Source organism: Pimephales promelas, chromosome 16 (genome assembly GCF_988280905.1).
Source record: "Pimephales promelas chromosome 16, fPimPro1.hap1.1, whole genome shotgun sequence".
Lineage (NCBI taxonomy): Eukaryota > Metazoa > Chordata > Actinopteri > Cypriniformes > Leuciscidae > Pimephales > Pimephales promelas.
The window spans coordinates 15,332,548-15,355,061 of record NC_142784.1 but is presented as its reverse complement, the minus strand read 5'-3'; the positions used below and the strand labels follow the sequence as shown (position 1 = coordinate 15,355,061).

General features: G+C 39.6%; 3 protein-coding genes across 4 annotated transcripts in view; 2 read left to right on the top strand and 1 right to left on the bottom strand.

Annotated features, from left to right (window-relative positions):
* The window catches only part of col4a4 (collagen, type IV, alpha 4), a 94,829-nt gene extending 87,245 nt beyond the window's left edge, over positions 1–7,584 (bottom strand). The window contains exons 1-2 of one of the 2 annotated variants that reach the window (XM_089121051.1): positions 7,571–7,584; positions 6,106–6,226 (exon numbers count right to left, since the gene is read on the bottom strand). The gene's annotated coding sequence lies outside the window, so the exon portion shown is untranslated. Of the gene's footprint in view, positions 1–6,105; positions 6,228–7,570 lie in introns of those variants that run through there. The other variant, XM_089121050.1, reaches the window with a different exon arrangement.
* The window catches only part of col4a3 (collagen, type IV, alpha 3), a 45,772-nt gene extending 29,977 nt beyond the window's left edge, over positions 1–15,795 (top strand). Inside the window, exons 23-52 of the mRNA XM_039670928.2 lie at positions 5,293–5,388; positions 5,548–5,618; positions 5,779–5,967; positions 6,115–6,283; positions 6,689–6,781; positions 6,873–6,977; positions 7,187–7,281; positions 7,597–7,747; positions 7,899–8,012; positions 8,154–8,321; positions 8,429–8,518; positions 8,632–8,766; positions 8,931–9,029; positions 9,107–9,196; positions 9,307–9,446; positions 9,561–9,687; positions 9,802–9,882; positions 10,035–10,136; positions 10,210–10,257; positions 10,349–10,534; positions 11,680–11,810; positions 12,593–12,665; positions 12,775–12,846; positions 13,849–13,974; positions 14,054–14,152; positions 14,488–14,700; positions 14,829–15,006; positions 15,184–15,298; positions 15,386–15,558; positions 15,711–15,795. Coding sequence (XP_039526862.2) covers positions 5,293–5,388; positions 5,548–5,618; positions 5,779–5,967; positions 6,115–6,283; positions 6,689–6,781; positions 6,873–6,977; positions 7,187–7,281; positions 7,597–7,747; positions 7,899–8,012; positions 8,154–8,321; positions 8,429–8,518; positions 8,632–8,766; positions 8,931–9,029; positions 9,107–9,196; positions 9,307–9,446; positions 9,561–9,687; positions 9,802–9,882; positions 10,035–10,136; positions 10,210–10,257; positions 10,349–10,534; positions 11,680–11,810; positions 12,593–12,665; positions 12,775–12,846; positions 13,849–13,974; positions 14,054–14,152; positions 14,488–14,700; positions 14,829–15,006; positions 15,184–15,298; positions 15,386–15,558; positions 15,711–15,780 — 3,599 coding nt within the window. The 3' untranslated portion in view covers positions 15,781–15,795. The remainder of the gene's footprint in view (positions 1–5,292; positions 5,389–5,547; positions 5,619–5,778; positions 5,968–6,114; positions 6,284–6,688; positions 6,782–6,872; positions 6,978–7,186; positions 7,282–7,596; positions 7,748–7,898; positions 8,013–8,153; positions 8,322–8,428; positions 8,519–8,631; positions 8,767–8,930; positions 9,030–9,106; positions 9,197–9,306; positions 9,447–9,560; positions 9,688–9,801; positions 9,883–10,034; positions 10,137–10,209; positions 10,258–10,348; positions 10,535–11,679; positions 11,811–12,592; positions 12,666–12,774; positions 12,847–13,848; positions 13,975–14,053; positions 14,153–14,487; positions 14,701–14,828; positions 15,007–15,183; positions 15,299–15,385; positions 15,559–15,710) is intronic.
* A 3,377-nt stretch (positions 15,796–19,172) lies between these two features.
* On the top strand, positions 19,173–21,257 carry sst1.2 (somatostatin 1, tandem duplicate 2). Its single transcript, XM_039670499.2, has 2 exons — positions 19,173–19,541; positions 20,925–21,257. Exons 1-2 carry the CDS (start codon positions 19,389–19,391, stop codon positions 21,132–21,134), a joined length of 363 nt encoding a protein of 120 aa, XP_039526433.1. The 5' UTR covers positions 19,173–19,388; the 3' UTR covers positions 21,135–21,257.
* Positions 21,258–22,514: the final 1,257 nt, after the last annotated feature.

The window sequence follows — 22,514 nt, the reverse complement described above, 5'->3', positions numbered from 1 at the left end:
TTTACAGTACAACAAAATGATGCACTTCCAGTTAATATTAGAGAGCCAGCATTAACATTAAGACCGGTATCTGAGAATGAGGTTGTAAAAACAGTCACATCTCTCAAATCCTCTAGGGCTAAGGATGTGTATGGGATGGATTCACTTATGTTGAAAGAGATAAATTCTTCTATAGTTACCCCATTAACACACATAATTAACATTTCACTGGCTCAAGGAAGGTTTCCTAATTCATGGAAGCCTGCTGTTGTGGCCCCTATATTCAAAGGCGGTGATCCTTTGCTGACTTCAAACTACAGGCCCATCAGTATTGTACCTATAGTATCGAAAATATCAGAAAAACTGATTAACAAACAAATTATCGACTATCTTAACAATAGCTCTTTTCAACTACACTCTATGCAATTTGGATTTAGGGCTAATTACTCGACAGAAACAGCTACTTGTCACTTCGTAGAGAAAGTTAAGGTCTCATTGGATAAGGGCGGGGTTGTGGGGGCCGTGTTTCTTGACTTAAAGAAAGCATTTGACACAGTTAATCATGACATTCTATTGTATAAATTACTTAATTTCAATTTCTCACCTGAGTTGGTCAATCTTATCAAATCTTATCTTTCATGTCGATCTCAATATGTTAAAATTGGTAACTATAAATCGAACCCCCTATGTCTTTCAACTGGGGTCCCGCAGGGCTCCATACTTGGTCCTACCCTTTTTAGCTTATACATTAATGATCTACCCTCTGCATGTGAAAATTGTGACATTTTAATGTACGCCGATGATACAGTTATTTTTACTCATGGTAAAACTGCTACAGAGGTTGCAATCAAGCTAACAGATGTATTAGTGAAGGTCACATCTTGGCTTAACCAATGTTGTTTGCAACTGAATGTTTCAAAAACAGTTTGTATGTTTTTTTCCAAAGGTTCCCACATAGATGCAGAACAAGACATTTCTATTTCTGGACATAGATTAAAAGTTGTCTCAGAATATAAGTACTTAGGACTACACTTGGACTCAAACCTTACATTCAAAACCCACATAAAGAGGGTCTGTAATAAAGTAAAGTTCAGTTTGGTGAATTTCAGGTATATCAGGACCCTCCTATCAACTGAGGCAGCTAAGGTATACTTCCACTCATTAATTCTCTCCCACATAAACTACTGTTTGATAAGTTGGTCCAACGCACACGCTACAGCCTTAAAACCATTAAAGTCATTATACAAACAATCACTTAAAATTCTAGATAAAAAGTCATTTCGTCATCACCATTGCCATATCTTACAGAAGTATAAATTGCTTAGTTGGGATAACCTAATAAAATACAGAAATGTCTGCTTAGTTTATAAGATCATGCACTGCTTAGCTCCTCCTCCTTTATTTGGCCTTATCACTTTTAAATCAAATACAAACAGAGTTACAAGAGGTGCAGCTAGGAGAGACTGTATAATCCCACTTAAAAAAACTGCATTCAGTCAGGCTGTCTTTTCATTTACTGCTTCGCATGAATGGAACTCAATACCCCCACTAATTAGAGAGTCTACACCTTATTACTCATTTAAGATTAATGCTAAGAAATGGCTTATTGAAAATCAACACTGTCAACATTGATGTGGGTCCAATTCATCAACAATAATTGTATCGTTTATTAACATCTAATTATATTTTATATCTCATGTTTATTTGATTATTTGTGATTTTAACACAGTTTATTTTTTTTACTTTTTGTTTATTGTATATTGAACTGTATTGCATTGTTATTATTTATTATCTTAGGATGCCTAGTAACATCTGGCAAGGGGACTGCCGATGAAAACTAGCCTGTGGCTAACTCGGGTACACTTACATTTGTTGTGAATGTTGATTAGTGTACATTGTCCCTTTTCAAATAAACAAATAAATAAATAAATAAAAATAAATATTTCAGGTTCCTGAACTTCGAGCTGCGTGTAACCGCTATGGGAACGCCCCCTGCGTGAGTGTGTCATGAATCACGTATGAAATCAGTCCAATGGTGAATGGAACATCATGGCGGGGTGACGTATCGACCAGGAAACTATAAAGCACCCCAAAAATACAAGCGCATCAGCTTCTGAGTCTTCAGCAAGCGCTCTGTGTGTGAAATATATATCAGTCTGTGTCTCAAAGGGTTTTTTTCTCAAAGTGTTTGTGTCTCACAGTGTTTTTTCAGGTCTCGAGGGAGCTGATTGTGAGCATTGCGAGCGTATGTGAATAAAAACGCTCCGCTCCCGTCGTGCCCTCTTCGAGGACAGTGGTTCGCTTCTCGGTTTGGGTCCCGCTGCTGCTGAGGCACAGCGGAGGATTCAAATGTGAGGTTCGCCGATGGATCTATCAGCGGGGATGGAGACGGGCTCCGCCCTATCTCTGCCCTAACCTGGTAGATCCAGTGCCTCAGATCCGGGTTTGGAAGCACGTGCTGCGGTTTCTTCCGACTGGGCTGAGGCACCATCACTTCAGCTATCCAGTTCTGAGGAACTGGATGTTGAAAGTGTGGATACAGCAGAGATAGTCTCGAGAGACTGGTACCCTTAGTAGAATTTTTGGCAGAGTGAAAAAGCCTATCAAGTATGGGTACACGATTCAGTTCAGATCACACCTGTATCACTTTCGAGGGATTCTGCCTACAGTGGTGGAGCCCAAGCAGGCTCTGGTTATGGAACAGGAGGTGAAAACTTTGTTGCTGAAGGGGGCGATAGAACGAGTTCTTCCTCCCAGCAGACAGTTGGGTTATTACAGCCGATATTTCATCGTTCCAAAGAAGGATGGGGGTTATGTCCAATTTTAGATCTGCACCTGTTAAATCGCTAAGTAGGGAAGCTCAAATTCAAAATGCTTACTCTTAAGCAGATCGTGTCACAAATCAGGTCCGAGGACTGGTTTGACATGATAGATCTAAAAGACGCATACTTCCACTTCTCCATCCTTCCACAACAAAGGCACTGTCTCCCCGAACTTTCACAAAATGTATGGATGCAGCTCTGGCTCCGCTGTGACTCCAGGGCATCCGCATTTTATACTATATCGACGATTGGTTGATTCTGTCTCAATCGGAGCATCAGGCGGTGCGGCATGGAGATGTCATTCTTGCCCATGTCAAAAAGTTGGGGTTGAGGCTCAACATCAAGAAGAGTGTGCTTTCTCCAGGACAGAGGACCACTTTTCTGGGCGTGGTTTGGGATTCGACGCAGGCACGTCTGTCTCCTGCTCATATAGCTTCAATTCTCGCAGCAGTCAAACAGCCAAAGCTAGGCCAGTAACTCACTGTAAAAACATATCAGAGAATTCTGAGTCTGATGGTAGCAGCGTCCAACGTTATACCTCTGAAACACTTCCTCCCAGACCGGAGTGGTCACCATGCCCTTATTCGGTCAGACAACACATCGGTGGTCTCTTATATAAACCATCAGGGGTGTCTGCGTTCGCAGCTGTTATAAAAGCTGGCTCGCCAGATCCTTCTATTGTCCCAGGGGAAGCTTCTTTCATTGAGGGCGATTTATATCCCGGGGTATTTAAAACAGGGAGCAGACATCCTGTCGAGGCAGGCGCCGAGGCCCAGGGACTGGAGACTTCATCCCGAGGTGGTGGAGCTCCTATGGAAACATTCCGGTCGTGCCGAGGTAGACCTATTTGCATCCAGGGAAATATTGCACTGTCCACTGTGGTTTTCCCTGAGTCCTCCAGCCCCTCTGGGGTTGGACGCGATGGTACAGGAGTGGCCGAGGTCACCCCTGTACGCATTTCTCCCAATTGCTCTGCTCCCAGGATTTCTGGAGAGGGTTCGCCGAGACGGGGTCAGTCTATTGTTAGTAGCCCCATACTGGCCGGCCCGAGTTTGGCTTGCGAACCTAATTTCCCTCCTCGCCGCCTCTCCTTTGGAGATTCCTATCAGGAGGTACCTTCTATCTCAGGCGTGCGGGTTGATACTTCACCCCCGCCTAGATCTTTGGAGGTTGTGGGCTTGGCCTCTGAGGGGGCCCAGCTCATAGAATCCGGTCTCTCGACTGAGGTCGTGGAGACCATTCTCCACTCCAGAGCTCTGGCCATGAGGAAATTATATGCCTTGAGGTGGAAACTTTTCACCTCTTGGTGTGGAGAACACCAGTTGGACCCAGTTAACTGCCCCCAGTTAACTCCACACTGAGAGTGTACGTGGCGGCCTTATCTGCTTACCACATCCCTTTGAGTGAAGCCTCTCTCAGGAGACACCCACTTGCTTCCTTCCACTCGCTTCCTTCGTGGCACTTTAAAGGCTGAGGCCAGCAGTTCGCATGAGGGTGCCGACTTGGGACCTGGCGGTTGTTCTAAAAGGTCTCTGTCTAGCACCGTTTGAGCCCATTGAAGAAGTGTCTGAAAAGGTGTTCACCCAAAAATGGAAATTCTATCATCGTTTACTCACCCTCAAGTTGTTCCAAACCTCTATGTGTGTATTTGTTCTGCTGTACACAAAGGATCCTACTATGGAGGTCAATGGGGATTGAGATCTGTTTGATTAAAACATTCTTCCAAACATCTTCCTTTGTGTTCAGCAGAACAAATAAACACATAGAGGTTTGGAACAACTTGAGGGTGAGTAAATGATGAAAGACTTTTCATTTTTGGGTGAACTATCCCTTTAAAACTGTCTTCTTTCTAGCTATATCTTCATTAAAGAAAATAGGAGATATATTCAAGCTTTGCATTCATTAGCGTTCCCATAATGGTTACACGCAGCTCAAAGTTCCCTGAATGGGAACGTCTCTGGTTACGCATGTAACCTTAGTTCCCTGAAGGGAACAAGACGCTGCGCGTCCATGCCATACTCCCAGCATCCCCGTGAGCACTTGCTTCAGTCTTATCAGAAGCTGACGTGCCTGTGTTTTTGGGATGCTTTATAGTTTCCTGGTCGATACGTCTGCCCGCCTATGACATTACATCTTGCCATTGTACTTATTTCATACGTGCTTCATAACGCACTCACACAGGGGACGTTCCCATATCAGTTACACACAGCGTCTCGTTCTCTTCAGGGAACTAAGGTTACATGCGTAACCAGAGACGTTCAATGGTTAAATAAGCTCATTACTACTGAAAACAACTTAGATTAATTATTTGCAATGTCTTTCCCTATAATAATTATTTTCTAAGGTAAACGGCATGCCACAAATGTTGCCAATGTAGTTGGACCTAAAACATTCCTTTAAATAAAGTGCATGTTACATTAATGCATACAGTACAACCAGTAAACATGCTTGTCACCTGTTCACAATGCTGTTTTCTGCCATTCAATTACAGGAGAGCAAGGAGAACTTTGCAGACTTTGTGCTGCTTCTGCTGCTGAACCTGGACCTCCAGGACCACCTGGAGTTTCAGGCGAACCTGGAGATCCAGGTGAAGTCATTATGTAACATCTTTACAACATCTATAACAGTCTATGAAGAAACCTCCTATGGTGCATCCATATTGGTGCATATCTGCTTTAAAAGCACTTTATTTAATTAATTTGGTTTAGTTTCAGTAACAGACCTCAAATTCAATTTCTTTGTGCAGGTCTTGGAGGAGTTCAAGGCAATAAAGGATTCCGAGGCATCAAAGGTCCAGAGGGTCCACCGGGTCCTCTGGTCAGTTTTAACTGTATACTGCCACTAAACCCAATCATCATCCTCATAACTCAGCAAAAACTATCACTTGTCCACTCCCATTATGCAGTTGGTATTGCAAATATAGGTTTTATAATCTCAAAAACAATTGTTTATGATGTGAATTAAAATCTTTTGACAGGGTTTCTTAGGTCCTCCAGGATTTCCAGGGCCTCCAGGGCCCAAAGGAGATCTAGGGATTAGATCTGAGATTGGGGAGAAAGGACAGAAAGGAAACTGTGGTGGTGTAGGACCATTGGGGATAAAGGGGCAAGATGCTATGCCGGGCACCCCAGGCTTCAAAGGACCATCAGGAGCAAAAGGAAACCCAGTTAGTACTTAGAACTTGTTGTAACCATAAACTTTGAGAAAACTGCTGTAATGTTGGTCTAAATTTGTGTAACCAATTTTAAAGCCTTTAAAGCCTTCAATTTCTAAAGTTTGGATGTTGACAGAACTTGAAACTGACTTTTTTCAGAGTCCTCCAGGGCCTAAGGGCAACCAAGGTGATCCAGGGATTTCTGGAGACCCTGGCAGCACAGGTCCAATGGGCAGCCAAGGGTCAATGGGTGTCGGGCAACCAGGAACACCTGGAGAGAAAGGAAGTTTGGGATTAGTGGGCCGGCAAGGAAATCCTGGAGAACCAGGTATGAACTGATGCAATGTATGATAACATATGGGATGTTACTGAATAGTAGAGGGTGTTGAGTAGAAAAGTTCACATTCACACTAACACCAAGCTTCAGAGGTCCTGTGTTTTTGAAATAGTTTTTTTTTTTTTTGTAAATTATAATTTTAAGGAGAAAATAGTCAGCAATGATTTTGACTGATGGATTTGCCCATGGTTTATCTTTAAGCATAATAAAAACACCACATATAAACAACATTTAAAAAATTGATTTTCACCACAGGGGGTCTTAAAAAGCACATTCCTTTAATGGAATACAAATGCAAAGCAGACACAGGCCTTCTAAGGGTAGTAAAACTACGAAGCAGGTGACCACTAGTGGTATGCAGGTGAAAGGCTTAAATATTACAGTTGCATCCAACAGGTGAGAAAGGATCTCCAGGACCAGTACAAACAATACCTGGAGACCCAGGTGAGCCTGGACTACCTGGTCCACCTGGTCTACCAGGACCTCCAGGTAAGCAAAGGCGATAACAGACTTGGCAGATGGACAAGTAGACTAAGAACAGGATGTAGAATGGATAACCATGAATTCATTTATGTTTTAGGTAATGATGGTTATCCTGGGGTTCAAGGTTTTCCGGGATTGTGCGGTTTAAAAGGAGAGAAAGGACTGTCAATACCAGGAGTTTCTGGACTTACTGGTCCCAAAGGTGGGAAGAAACTTAAAGAAATAAAATAAGTCAACATAACCAACAAAGTTTGTTTGTTTCTGATAAATCTACAAACAGCATTCATTAGTTTCAAATTAGATTAAAAAAATATGTTTTTGCATCCAATTTTCCCTTGACTGTTTTATGTGGATGGGTGACTTCTAATAATACCAGTCCTTTCTGATCTCAATTTATTCTCATTGTTGCAGGTGATAAGGGTGTGAAAGGCAAGCCAGGTCAACCTGGTTATGGAAGTGTAGGCCGTCCTGGCCCTCCAGGACCACCAGGAATGCCAGGCACGAAGGTCATAGACTTGTTATATAGTGTTCATTTTTTTATGGGACCAGTTTAATCATGTTTTATATTGAGTTTTTGTCATTTTTAAAGCTTGACTGTGGTCACTGTATGCATTTGTTGTACTGAAAAGTAAGAAACAGTCCTCAAAATGAGGGTGACTAAATGAGGACAGAACTTTACATCAAAGTGTTTGTCATGAAGTTTTCCCCATTGTGAAGTAAAGTTAGCAAAAAATAATTTAATTGAGACGACATGAGTACAGTTGTGTTTTTTTAAATCAGAATAAATTTAATTACCATTCAAATTTGAATTCCATCCACAGGGTGAAATAACATTCGGCTCCCCAGGGCCCAAGGGTCGGAAAGGCCTGCCAGGAGATGAAGGGTTTATTGGGGTACCAGGAGTCTCTGGCCCTCCTGGATTATCAGGATGTCGAGGTCAAAGAGGAAGGGATGGACCACCAGGAGACCGTGGTTGGTGGATTCCATGCCAAAACATTTAATTACACACACACAATTCTTCCCTAAGGAATATGCAATATACACAGCTATACATGCACACAAAATATCTGTCCATCTACAGTACAGTATACCAGTCCATCTCTCACCTGCACTGTTCACACAGGTGCACTAGGTCTGGATGGTTTGCCAGGAGAAGCTGGTGTTCCAGGATGTTGTATGCCAGGAGCTAAGGGTGACGAAGGGCCGTCAGGTTTCAGAGGACTAGATGGACCCACTGGTAAGAAAATCCAATATTTGTAGATATTAACATTTATAACTAGATATTGAAGTTAATTAATTGATGGCAAAGGTCACTATCAAAATACCAGTTTGTACAAGTCCCTACTATGGTGTCCACTGTGACATATTTTGTCTTTAGGGCTGCAAGGGCTGAAGGGGCCAAAAGGTGAAACTGGATTACCTGGAATGGGTTTACCTGGTATGCAAGGTGTGTTTGGGATACCTGGGGAAATTGGACAGACTGGTTTTGTTGGTATCCGGGGACCAAAAGGTTTCCATGGTCGGGATGGTTCTCCAGGCTTTCCAGGTACTCAACTTCCAAGTTTTTGGAACATGGAGACTGGTCAAACAATTAATGACCAGATTGTATTTTCCAAAACACATCAACCAATTTAAGCTTTTTCTTTGTCTCAGGTACACAGGGAGATCAGGGTAGTCCTGGAATGTTTGGCCTACCTGGAGTAGATGGAAATCCTGGACCACCAGGGCTCCCGGGACCTAAAGGTTGAAACATACACACATACAAATCTAGCAAAGGTTTTTTGTTCAAGGTGCTTTTTTTCTTTTATATTGGTAAAATTAGACATATTATAGTGATGGTTATGATCTGTCATTAGGTTTAATTGGTAGAAATGGAGTGCCTGGTGACACAGGAGAACCCGGAGAACCAGGAGACACAGGGACCTGTGGTCCAAAGGGACTGGCATCAAATATTATGTGTCCAGGGGATCCTGGTGACCCTGGCCTACCAGGTGACCCTTTCAACATCTGGTTTCCACTTCTGTTAAATATGCAAGCATTTATGTCTATACATTCAATTTGTCTGTTCCTCGATTCGTTTTCTGGAAGCCCAACTCTGTTGATGGAATTGCAACACTTCTCAGACATTATATTAAACATCCTCCATGTATTTTAGGTCTTCTTGGTCTACCTGGCTCTAAAGGGGAATTAGGATTCCCAGGCAACTATGGACAATGTGGGAAGAATGGGGTTCCAGGATTACCTGGTCCACCAGGTATAGATGCTTAAATCCAAAACCTTGCTGTCCACATTAGAACATAGTCCATATGTACAAACCTTCTTTTTTGTCAGGTCATCCTGGTGACCCTGGCCATAATGGGCTTCCAGGAAATCGGGGTCTTGATGGAAACTTTGGGGATCCAGGAGTTATGGGGTTTCCAGGCAAGTACTTAAACGTTTGTCAATCTAACCCTTGTTTCAACACCATGATGTTTTAAATGTATTTTCCATAAGCCGTTTCACATATGCAAATGTGTGTGTTTGTCCCACAGGAGTGAAAGGATTAAAAGGTTTACCTGGTGTTCGCGGGGGGACTGGAACTCCTGGTGTCCGAGGGTCAAATGGACCAAAGGGGGTCAAAGGTGAACCCAGCCCCCCTGGGCCAGGGCTTCCAGGACTACCTGGTGAGAAGGTATCAATTTACATTGTTCAATTCTCATTGTTGAAAAAAAAGTGGCATTTGCCCTATAAGGCAGGACCCTAACCCAGTACCCACTCCCTTGCTTTCTTTTTCTTATTCTGTAAGGGTGAGCCAGGGTTTCCAGGGGCAAGAGGGGAAAAGGGTGACAAGGGTATATATGGAAAAATTGGTCTCCCAGGTTTCTCAGGGGTTCCTGGGGAAAGAGGCGAAACTGGATTACCAGGAGATCCAGGTATTCATTTATACAGTAAAATTTAGTCCTTTTAATTCAATACTCAATACACATCCCATCACTTTCTCAAAGACACATGAAGTATTATCCTTTTATCCAATGTCACATTGTTAGGACCTCCAGGAGCTCCTGGTGATGATGGTTTAGATGGGCTTCCAGGTCCACCTGGATGTGAAGGGCCCTGTGGTCCACCAGGTACAATCCTATTCTAGCATTAAATTATCCCCTTCTGTTACGTATATTGTAACTTACATATAACACCAATAATACATATTCTGTAAAACATGATGAAATCACACTACTGGTTTGTTTTTGTTTTTTTCAGTCATATATCTCTGTTTATTAAGGTGTTCCTGGTTCAGCTGGAGACCCTGGGTCTTCAGGATATCGAGGAGCTCAGGGCAGAGATGGTATTCCAGGATCTGCTGGAGATAAAGGAGATAGAGGGTGTAAGATGTCACAAACACACACATTCACATAAAGGAATATTCTTATTAATCATTCTTTATTTTGTTGTTTTAGGCACTAAGCAAGGGGATCCTGGCCCACCTGGCATCAAGGGTGAGAAAGGTAAGTCCACGATTAGAAATCCTACCCTTCTAAAGTGAAAAATATTAATCACTTATCCATGCTAACACTTTATGTGTATGTTTAATTTCAGGTATTAAAGGCTGTTCTGGACCCCCAGGGCCATGTGGGCCACCAGGTCCCTGTGGTCCAGCTGGAGTTATTGGTCCTCCAGGCAAACCAGGAGATATGGGGCAACAAGGGTACCCAGGGCCACCTGGTGTCTGTATCAGTGGTCCAAAAGGGGAGCGAGGACCTAATGGATTACCTGGCCCTCCAGGTGATTAGGCATCTTTTATAATTAGTAATGTGCTTTCTTAATATTAACAGAACCAAGGGTTAACATTTCTTTTAAATCCTCTAGCCCATTATACTTGGTACTGACATGAAAGATACCTCAAATTACCAAGCATATTTTGCTAGTGGTCAGACTTACCTGGTGGAGACTTACCCAGAATTTTACCTGGTGGATAATAGATAGAAACATAGAGTCTTGGAGGTGGTTTATTTTGTAGGTCTAAAGCAATGACATAGCAACCACCTAAAGACCCTAGATACCACAATAACACACTAAAAGGCACCTTTTAAAAACCCTGGTTTTGTGATAGTGACTTTTTATGTGTAGACACCAATCTTTAGGTTTGATACAGAGCCACGTACAACAGGCATGCAGTAGCTGGCACCTGAACTCAAGACTACGCTGCTCGGCAAGCACGCACTGGTCTACACGGACAACACTGCGACTGTTGCGTACATCAACCGTCAAGGTGGTCTACGCTCCAGTCGCATGTCACAACTCGCTCGCCACCTCCTCCTATGGAGTCAGAAGCATCTGAGGTCGCTTCATGCCATTTACATCCTTGGCCTGCTCAACCATGCCGCTGACGAGCTCTCACGACAGATTATGGCCTCGGGGGGAATGGCGACTCCATCCCCAGACAGTCCAGCTGATATGGGACCACTTCGGGGCCGCACAGATAGATCTGTTTGCCTCCCTGGACTCGTCCCATTGCCAGTTTTATTGGGCACGGACGCACTGGGCCACAACTGGCCCACAGGCCCTCATCGGCTGTGAACAGCTCCTTGCGCGCGCCTGGTAAACCCGCCGTCATCAAATTCCTGTGTATCTGCTGATGCATTTGGCGAATAAAGTGATTCTTGACTTGACTTCTTGAATAATGAGGCTACTTCAGACCAACTCCTTTCAAACTTGTGCCGGGCGCAAGAGTCATTTATCCCGCCGGTAAAATAGCAACAACGCCTAAGACCCACCCACAAAGTTACTTGCGCTTTGTGCTTGGTACTTGCATTTCAGATCGTTAAAATAGGGCCCTTAGTGTTTAGCAACCTGATACTGTCTGTTCTCAACCTGCTATTAATTACTGATCACATATCTTCTGTTGTTTCTGTGTATTTTAAATACAGGTCTCAGAGGACCATATGGTCCTCCTGGTGACCCCGGTCCAGGCCTAAAGGGTGATAAAGGCAGCGACGGGCCCAGGGGACTTGTAGGGCGACCCGGTTGTGCTGGTGATCGAGGTGTTCTTGGTGAACCAGTAAGTGCTCAACTAGATCTCCATGAATTTATTTATTGATATACTGTTGGCCTTTATGATGTTTGTTTATATTTAAATCTTTAGATTTAAGTCTGCAGAACCAGGAAGAAATATTCCCTAATAATTATTGTTAGCATTTTCACATTTATAGTTATTATTTAAAAATGAAAATGTGAATATTTTAAAATCTGTGTTATTTTAGTATTATTTATTTACATACTATTATAGTGTTTTAATATTGTTAATAATTTGAATTGGGTTTTATTTTTATATTTTCATTTGTTTCAGTTAGTTGCCAAGGCAATTTCAAGTTCATCTAATATTTATATTTTATTACATATTTATTTCAATTACCAATAATAATAATTTTAATAGTTTGACTTTTTGTTTTAGATTTATTTAATAATTAAAGGCCCCCTAAAGCTTTTAGTATGAATATGTTAGCCTTACCGTTATGAATAAGCTGGTGTGTTCCAAAACAATGAGATACAAAATACAAAAATTTGCATTTAGGAGATATAAGGATTCGAAACATATAGTCTCTCACTTCCCCTAAAATGGATTGCGAAATTGCCTATTTGAAAAGGGGTATGAGCCATTCATTATGTCCCGCCTTAGCTTCCTGTTTCAGTGGCAATTATGTCAAAGCATCATACAAAGCTGCGCTTTCCAAGGGCCTTCACTGATGTAAATCTGATTCTCATAGAATTTTTGAAGTTTTTGAATAAATTTTGGAGTTTGTTTGTTAGATCCAGACCTGTGATAAACTGTAATATTTTCAGGGAAGGGATGGATATCCTGGTTTCAAGGGACTGAAAGGAAATATTGGGCCATTGGGTTGTGTTGGACCAGTTGGTAAGAAATCTTAATTAAATTGGAATTTAAGAAAATGTAAATAAATCTTGAATTTGTGAAATAGATTGACTGGTAGATAAATATTCATTTTATTTTACTTGCATTATAGGCCAAAAAGGAAATTGTGGTCCAATTGGGCTTCCTGGATTAAAAGGTTGTAAAGGATCTCCTGGAATTAAAGGTGATTTTTTTTTATATAGTGGGATATTAACATATTACAAAAGAAGCCATTGCAGTCAGTTTGTTGTGTATATATATATATATATATATATATATATATATATATATATATATATATATATATACATACATACATACTCAACTAAAGGATTATTAGGAACACCTGATCAATTTCTCATTAATGCAATTATGTAATCAACCAAACACATGAGAGTTGCTTCGATGCATTTATGGGTGTGGTCCTGGTCAATCTCCTGAACTCCAAACTAATGTCAGAATGGGAAAGGAAGGTGATTTAAAGGTGTATATGACATTCTTCTTTCAGACGAATACAATCGGTGTTAGCGGCCTTACGCATCGATTTACGGCAAAAGAGGAACCCTTGAAGTTGACACACAAGTAATGACGAACGCAGTTGGCCAGCCCTGTTTGTTTAAACCGAGGCGTCAATTACGTTGTGCGTCAAGTTCAAATGTTGCTCTTTTGTGCATAAATTGATGCAAGCGGACGTCTCCCGGAAGCTAGTTATTTTAGTCGTTAAGTTTCAAATATTCTTACACAAACACATCGGTTCACTTCAAATGGCCTTTATGAACCCCTTAGAGCCATGTCGAGCACTTTAATGAATAGATGTACTTTAATGGACATCCAAAGACAGACACCCATTCACTGTCATTAAGAGCCAGGACATGTTTTAATATAACTCCGATTGTATTCATCTGATAGAAGAATATCATATACACCTAGGATGGTTTCAGGGTGAGTAAATCATGGGATAATTTTCATTTTTGGGTGAACTATCCCTTTAATTTCTGTATCTGACTCTATCTGATTACATCCAGCATATAACTCTAACACTGCAGTTGAACAATATAATGAAGTGTCACCTGTATTTGTAGTTTAGTTGTCATTTTACTGATATGGCTGATGTGTTGAGGAGTATATATAACTTTACAAGCAAATCTGAAAATGTTTCCCCTCTTTTTGTGTAATGATTATTTAGGGCCAAAAGGTTATGATGCTGTGGCTGAGGTCATCTCTAGCTCTGGTGACCCTGGTTTGCCTGGAAAAGTTGGGGAGAAAGGAGAACCAGGAGAAAATGGACCTAAAGGATTACGAGGATTAAAAGGTACAATGCCACAAACACAATGATCTAATTTGATGTTTAATGAATACATCTTGTATTTGCATAATTCCCCACCTTTCAGGAGTGCAAGGTCAGAAGGGATATACAGGTGCAGACGGAGGTGTTGGACCAAAGGGGAGCCCTGGTCCGAAGGGCGACACTGGCCCACCAGGAGAACAAGGTAAGTCTTAAAAATGGTACGCCTAGAAGTTTGGACTTTTCTATTTGAACTATAGCGAATTGTATTTATAGTATACTTAGCATAAAATAAATGTATTTTGGGATATATTTATTTTTCACTAGGGTAATATTGTCATATATCATTTTATGATCAGGATTCTTTGTTGAATAGAAGGTTCAAAAGAGCAACATTTATTTGCAATATTTTTTTTTTTGTTACATTATAAACATCTTTACAGTTACTTTCGATCAGTTTAATGCATTCTCAATTCACAGTAAAAATGTCAAAAGTCATGTAAAAAAAAAAAACAAAAAAAACCTTGTTTGCCTTCCAAGGTCCTTGTGGTTTGCCAGGCGAAGTGGGTGCCAAGGGCGCACAGGGTCCACCTGGGCGAAAACTAGGAAATGGGAAAAGAGACGGATTTATTTTTACCAGGCATAGCCAGACAACAGATGTACCAGACTGTCCTTGTGGGTCAAAACGGCTGTACATTGGATATTCACTTCTCTTCATTAACGGCAATAACTTCGGGCACGGACAAGACTTAGGCATGAAACACAGACAGAACATTCACACGACAACTCTCAAATGAATACACATAATGCAAATGGACACATTTAAACACAACAAATCTGAGCACAGAAATTTCACAATCTAATTGTTTGTGTGTTTGTAGGAACTCTGGGAAGCTGTTTGCCAAGGTTTTCCACCATGCCTTTCCTGGTCTGTAATCATAACGACACTTGTCGCTACGCCTCTCGAAATGATTACTCCTATTGGCTGTCTACAGACACGCTGAAGTCTGCAAACGAAGAGTTGATTTTTGGAGATCCATTGGCACAGTATATCAGCAGGTAAACACACAGCCTGTGTTTCCTCAGTAGTACTTGCAATATTATACCTGTTGTTCTTAATGTCTGAGTCAGTTTGTGTTAAACTTTAAGACATCTGTGGATAAATAATATGATGATGATAATAATATTAATAAAAACAGAGGAGTTCAACTGTCTCGCTCTCCCTCCTCCTCAAAGGTGTTCTGTGTGTGAGGCACCAGCTAATGTAATAGCAATTCACAGCCAGACCATTGATATCCCAAAATGTCCAACAGGATGGCTTCCACTATGGCAAGGTTTCTCGTTTGCAATGGTAAGAGGATGACAATTTTTACTAAGGACATCATGAGATTAATATCAAAGATTTAGTTCATGTTTATAATCTATCCATGCATCCTAGCAAACGGGGGCAGGCCCAGAAGGTTCCGGACAACCCCTGGTCTCACCTGGATCCTGCCTGGAAGAATTCCGGAAGATTCCATTCATAGAGTGTCATGGTCGTGGCACCTGTAACCTCTATCCAGATGCCTACAGCTACTGGCTTGCATCACTTGACCCAAGCAGAATGTTCAGGTACGCGAATTCAGAAGGTTAACCATTTTTTTCTTGAATCCACTTTAGATGAAATGGGCGATTCTGAAATTTAAAGCATAGTTTTAAAAATACTATTATATATATTAAGTAAACAACATCAATGAACCTTTACCTTATTTCTTGTTCTTCAGTGTGCCTGTCCAACAGACAGCAAGAGAGAGAGAAATCATCAGCCGATGTCGGGTCTGTATGAAGCAGTAGCTTTAAGGTCAGAGGTGACCTTGGTATGAGACTTGAACTATAAACTTCCACTTGTCAGTTTCCCATGACTTGTGTAACGTAGGTAGGATCTGTGAAGTCAGCCCTCAAGTGTTTCAGCTGGAAACAAATGGTTGTGAGTGAGTTGTCATTATGTTTGCTGTTCCTTGTGAACCAGTCAACAAGTGGAATGGCCAGTTGAGCAACTGGTCATTTTTAAACATATTTCAACCAACCAGAACTTTTAAGGCTGGAATACACTGCACAACTTTTGCTCAGATTTTTCAGTCGACAATAGTTGCCGAAAGTCTGCGCCAGTCTGCAGATTGGAGTTGACAAATTCACGTAGTGTATGATAGGCAAAGACTATAGCTTTAGAATATGATTCCATTAGTCGGAGGGTATAAAAAGAAAAACGAGCCGATATCAGAACACATATCATAGCATATGACGCAGCGCTACTGAAACCGAAGCTTTCCTCTATCTACCAGTGTTGTAGTGCAAATAAAATAACTAAGTGAATTAACAGAACATGCGTAACAAATTAGCGACTCATCAGCACAAATAAAACAAGAATATCCTCTAACTACCGCTTAGTCCATATTGACCGCGTCTACCCACCCAAGGCTGCATCCAAAGTTTTTCTTGCTACAACATTTGTTTGACAACTGTCATGCGTCTTCTAGCAACAAGGCATGCGTTTCTGTGCGAGTTTGTTGTGTTCGAATGACTTGGAAGTGTGGTAGTGCATGATCCTCAGCCGTTTAGAGAAAAAAGGGCAGTTTTCTCTGTAACCCTAAAGTCATCATGTGTATCATCATGCTTAATGTTTTAAAATGGGTTCAGATTTTAAAAGTTGTGTAGTGTATTCCAACCTTTAGTTGATTCTAGCTTTTTTACAAACAAAACAATGGAAGTTCTGAAATCCAAGGTACCAGCCCAGTGGGTACCAGCTAAGGATTCTTCAGCGTTCTGTCCTCTTTGTCCTGTCCAGCACTTATAAATGTGTTTTTCTCTCAAATTTACTTATAACTGAGACGGCAAATCAGGATTTTGGGTGACTTCAGTTATGGTACTTCTAGTGTAACTATTTTTCAATTGTAGTTAATTATGAATGACTTTTGTTTGTGGGAATAGCAGAAGCAAACCATTAGAAAATACTTTTTTTTTTCCCTCCTGGCAAGATTCAAGCATGAATGATAGTTTGAGCTCAGGTTGCTCATATTGAGCATAAACTGTATATTTAATTCAGTATTTAAAATGAATAGAAAAAAAATAGGTAATCTACACTTTAGCATTGCTATTGAGAAATAATTTAGCAATTAAAGTTTAAATACCTACATTTTAATAGTTAACTATTACATATTAATGTCTTCCTGACTAACACTCTATAAACACATATTATCTTAATGTGTTACTAATTTAACAAAAAAAAATAACGCATAGTAAATAATTGTCATTCTCCCAAGATCCACATTTATTTTATAATATACATCCTTCAAGGAATTGCCTAAATACTAAAAAGTATTTTGGATGTGTCTGAAGCATTGTGTGCAATTATCAGTGAAAGCAAGGCATGCTTATAATTTCACTATGATTTTCTGACCACTTTAGCACACAAATACATTGTTATATCTTCTTTGCTTTTGGATATTTTTATTTAAGAAAAGTCTGTTTCTTTGAATTTCTCTGAATTGTTTGTGAAAGCTTATTTGAAATAGCTTTTTGTGCTGAAGTTCTGAGCTGAACAAAAAAAAAAATATATATATATATATATATATATATATATATTTAAGCTTGTTCACATTTAACTCTGAGTGACTCAGAGGCAATGGTGCTATTAGGAAAAGAAACTTGAGAAACGTTGAGAGAAAAAGAGTATGTGTGTAGTCATTACTGTATGTGAATTCCTGATGACTCATATTCAATTTAAACAAAAGTTGTAATGACCTATTACATGTAAAATCTTATCAATGCCAAATCCATTGAACAATTATGAGTGTAGTCTTAATATACATAAAATATGAATACTGCCTTCATTGTATAATCTGCTTTGTTGCAGGTCTGTCGCACTCAGTCGGGTGGATATTTCTTGTCTCTTTCTTTACTGAATGATAGGAAGCTGAATTGGCTGAACGTGTGATTTGTGTGTCCATATGAATCACAAACACTGTGTTTTGCAGTTTCATAACTGCAACTAAAACATGATTGCACACATTTAGTTTTGAAGTTAATGATCTCTCTCTATCTCTCTCTCTTTTTTGACTGCAGTGTTTAATAGCTCAAGAACTGTATAATTTAAAATGCTGTAATGTTTTTTTTTTTTTTTTTTCCAAAACAATGTGTATATATTGAATATTTCTGTAGAAAATGTATAGGATCACAATCTCAGTTCCAAGTTTTAATTGGCCATTGACACTTTTTTGTCCCGTTAATTCAGTCCAAAAATAATGATTATTGTGTTTGGATGTGTAGTAACATTGCACTAATTGAATAAATAATCTTTTGAAATAAGATCAATCTTTCAATCTTCCATAAGAACTTAACCTCATCCATCCATCCATCCATCCATCCATCCATCCATCCATCTATCTATCTATCTAGTAACCTGGTTTTGAGATTTGTTTGCCTTTTTAGTAAGTCATGACTACTTAAGGCTGACCACAAGATGTCAGGGCAGAATCTCTTTTTTGAATGCCTAATGCAAATGTTTTTGTGTTACATTTCACTATATGAAGTCTCTATAAACATTTGTTATCAAAATGCACTAGTTTTAATAGGTCGTTATGTAGTAGGTGGTGATCTCTTAAGGAAATCCCTTACAGTATAAGCTTAAAAATCACCAGTGCCACCATTTCTAAATGTTACAATGTAGAACATAAAATGGTCCAAATAAATTCACTTTTTTTAAGACAATCTGTAAGAAAAAAACAACATTGGATTCATACAACACAAAATGGCTTCATACAAGCAAAAGCAACTGTTCTTCTACTGTCTTCTTCTGTACTTATTACATTTTGGCTTTGATTTATATATCACACCTGTCACTTTATCTTTCATCAATGCTTTGAATCTCAAATTCAGAATTCACAAATCATTCAATTCATTCATCTTTTCAAAGGGAACGGAATATGTCCTCAACAGCACAAACGCACTTACTTCTTGTGTTAACACTTCAAGAAAAGATACATTAAACTCTTCACTCAGAATTAATTAAGCTAATAAACCTTTCATACTTCACTTCTGCCGTGGCGAGCGCTTCAGAGCGAGAGAGACGCAAACCCAGGCATTTCTCTGTTGTATTTGTTTTAGATTAGCTGAACAAACCCAAATCCATTCAGTCTCTAATGCTTTTATTGTAGCTCCCATTGTCAAGTCGCAATTCGTTCATTTGCCTTATCTTAATGAGAGTGTCTCCCATTAGTGTGGGACCAGAAGAATCTTAATGCTTTATGACTTCACAATCCACCATCACCCAGCAACCTGGGCAGCTGTCAGTCAATATACGAGAGGAGGGAGAGTTTAAAAAGAGCGCTTGGGATTTCTGAGGGTCCAGAACCAGAACCACAGCTCTGAAGAGACACTCAGTGAGTGGAAAACAGAGGTTTGAGATGAGACTGTGTGAGTTGCAGTGTTATTTGGCCCTGTTGGGTCTGTCTCTAGTGCTGTGTGGTCACAGTGCGGACTCCCATCTAGAACAGGACCTGGACTTCCGCCATCGCAGACTTCTGCAGAGAGCAAAAGCGTTTGGACAGGCTACACAGGTGAGTCTCGAATGCGCATTGACATTGAGTGGCCCAGCTTACAGGGAACGTTATCAGAACTTTCTGCAAAATTTCTCTCAAAATCTTCCAGCTTGTTCATTTGTTATCTGGTCTTTAGTAACATTATCAAAATGGCACAAAAAATATTATTTATACTGTTCTGTTTTCTGAGAATTTTCCATTTGATGCAGAGAACTTTCAAATGTTCAGTTCCATAATACTTGCAAAATGATAAAATCTGGTTAAAATAACCAAGAAAATAATTTAAAAAATGTTACTGCGTTCTGAGAAATCGATTGGAAATTAGCGAAACATTCTTTTTTTTTTACCTTCTGTTCAAATGAGTTGTTCTAGTTTTCCATTAGCATGTTCAATGCTGCCATCCCACACTCAAATATTTAAGTTGCATTATATTCCAATATCATTAGTACTTTTTTTCTAAATACACATAAATGGCCATACATGCATTATACTTTAATGCAAATAGTTTATCCCCCCCAAAAAATTGTTGTTTACACACTCCAAACCTGTACTGACTGATCTGCGGAATACTAAAGAAGAGAAACATTTCAGCTGTTTTGGTAAAAAAAAAAATGCAAGTCAATTGAGATCCAAATGTCATTGGAACCCATTGGCTTTTTGTGGACAAAAAAAAAAAAAAAAAAAAAAAAAACAACATTTAGGTCTTTTTTTTCCTCTTGTGTTCTGCAGAATAAATCATTTATATGTGTTTGTTTGTGTGTGTGTGTGTATATATATATGAAGAGTTCAGATGCAAAAGCCTCTAAATGCCATTTGAATTTTTCTTCTTTAATGATGATTTTTATCAAACTTGTATATTTACGTTCAGTAATTTCACTTAAATAACAATTAATAGGTAATTATCATTGCCATTTAAGTGAAATCACTGAACTTAAATATACAAGCTTGATAAAAATGATCATTCTAGAAGAAAATTTCAAATGGCACTTAGAGGCTTTTGCATCTGAACTCTTCATATATATATATATATATATATATCCGTTTCAGATTGTTGAAATGTTCAGTTTGTTTTATGTTCTTGTTCATTCTACTACATGTTTAAATGGGAAATTACTATAACCTCTTCTAATTCTATAGGAAGACATCTTTACTTTCATTCCCTCTCTCCTTTTTCTTCACTCACACACACACACGCATCTCTAAATGACCCGCTGTTTTTCTCATTTACACATTCCCCTATAAATACAAAATGGCTTTTCTGGGTTTTCTCATACGCTAATCTAAATGAATGCACACCATTAGCTTTACTAGACAGTGTTTATTATCTAAACTAAAAGGGAAACTGAGGGGGGAAAGTTAGGGGGGAATGAACGTAAATGTTGATCCCATTTGTTTTCCCAGGACTGGACCAAGAAAGACGTCGAGGAACTCCTTTCCCTGCTCTCCATGCCTGAAATGGAGATGCATGAGAATGATATTTCAATGGTGGACGAAAACGACGGCCTGCGTGTGGAGCTAGAACGTTCGGCAGAGAGCTCGAACCACATTCCTGCTCGGGAACGTAAAGCGGGATGCAAAAACTTCTATTGGAAGGGCTTCACTTCCTGCTGAGGCCCTCACTTGAAGTTGCCAATTAACTTCTCAAATCTCTTGATAATAACTGTCAGTCAATCGACTGATAGAAAGTTAATGAAGAATAAAATGAATACAAATAAAAGTTTTTTTTTTGTGGTGGATGATGTGAATATGATTGAGGTATTATACGCTGTCTTTTCTTTGAACTATTTGTGTAGGGAACAGCATTAATGATGTGTGTGTGTGTGAGAGAGAGAGAGAGGGGGGGGGGTGATGTCACAGTGGTGATTAGTGGTAATTAACAGGCATTAAGGACTATTCATCATTATTCTGTTTATCATGGTAAGAGGCATGACACACCATTCCATTCTGAATGCTTGTACACCGGATAACAGGGAATGTTCCCACAACTTTCACTAATGTATTGTAAAGGTTATGTAAATGTTAAGATAAAATGTTCTTCAAATAACATTTAGCCTATAGTGTGTTCTTAGTAATATTATATAGCTATGCGATTATGATGTTGTGAGAAATGTCCAAAGAAAAACATTTTCAGAACATCCTTATGATGTTATTTGTACTTGATGGTTGTTAATGTTAAACTTCTTGGAATATTACAAATAAACGTTAAAAGAATGGTATATATATATTGTGAAACAATAACATTAGGAAAATACGTACATTATATTTTCTTACCACGAAAAGATAACCGGATATTTTAACGTTAAACATTAAAAAATAAAAAATAAAAATCACAGTTCCCACAACTTGTTTAGAACATAATTGTATAAGCTGGGGTCCACCTTTCCGTCAAAGAGCCGGACGAGCACGCATGACTGATGGAACATCTTTGAAGAGAACAAATATTCACACGGATAATTTGCAGTTGGTTCTCTCTCGCGCGCACTCCAGTTTGATGTGTTCTTCATTAGCGTGTTATTGTCTGTGAAAACACACACTGCTCCATGACTCGAGCTTTTTCCCTTAGGCTCGCGCACGAACGCACAGACAGGGTGGAAAAAACTGTTAGGCAGTTGTAATTGTTATTTAATTATGGTCCTGAAAGGACCGCAAATATTTTAACACATCTGGACTGTTTGATTAGCAAGCCTGAGAAGAGACTTCCGCCATGCATAAATGGCTCTCTGCTGCTGTGTTTACCGAGTAGCCAACAAACATTTTCTCAAGTGTGTGTCGCATGTGTGTAATACGTAATACTCATTTTACTTGCAAAAGAACCATATGGCGTGTGCGTATCTGTGTATGTGACATTTTCAATAGGCCTACTTGTTTGAGCCAATTAGGAGAAAATACGTGCAAAAAAAAGTTTTTCAAATTTACAAGAAAAAAATCCTACGGATGTATATCTTCAATTCCTCCTAGTGAGAAAAGAGATCAAATGGAAAGCATTTTCTG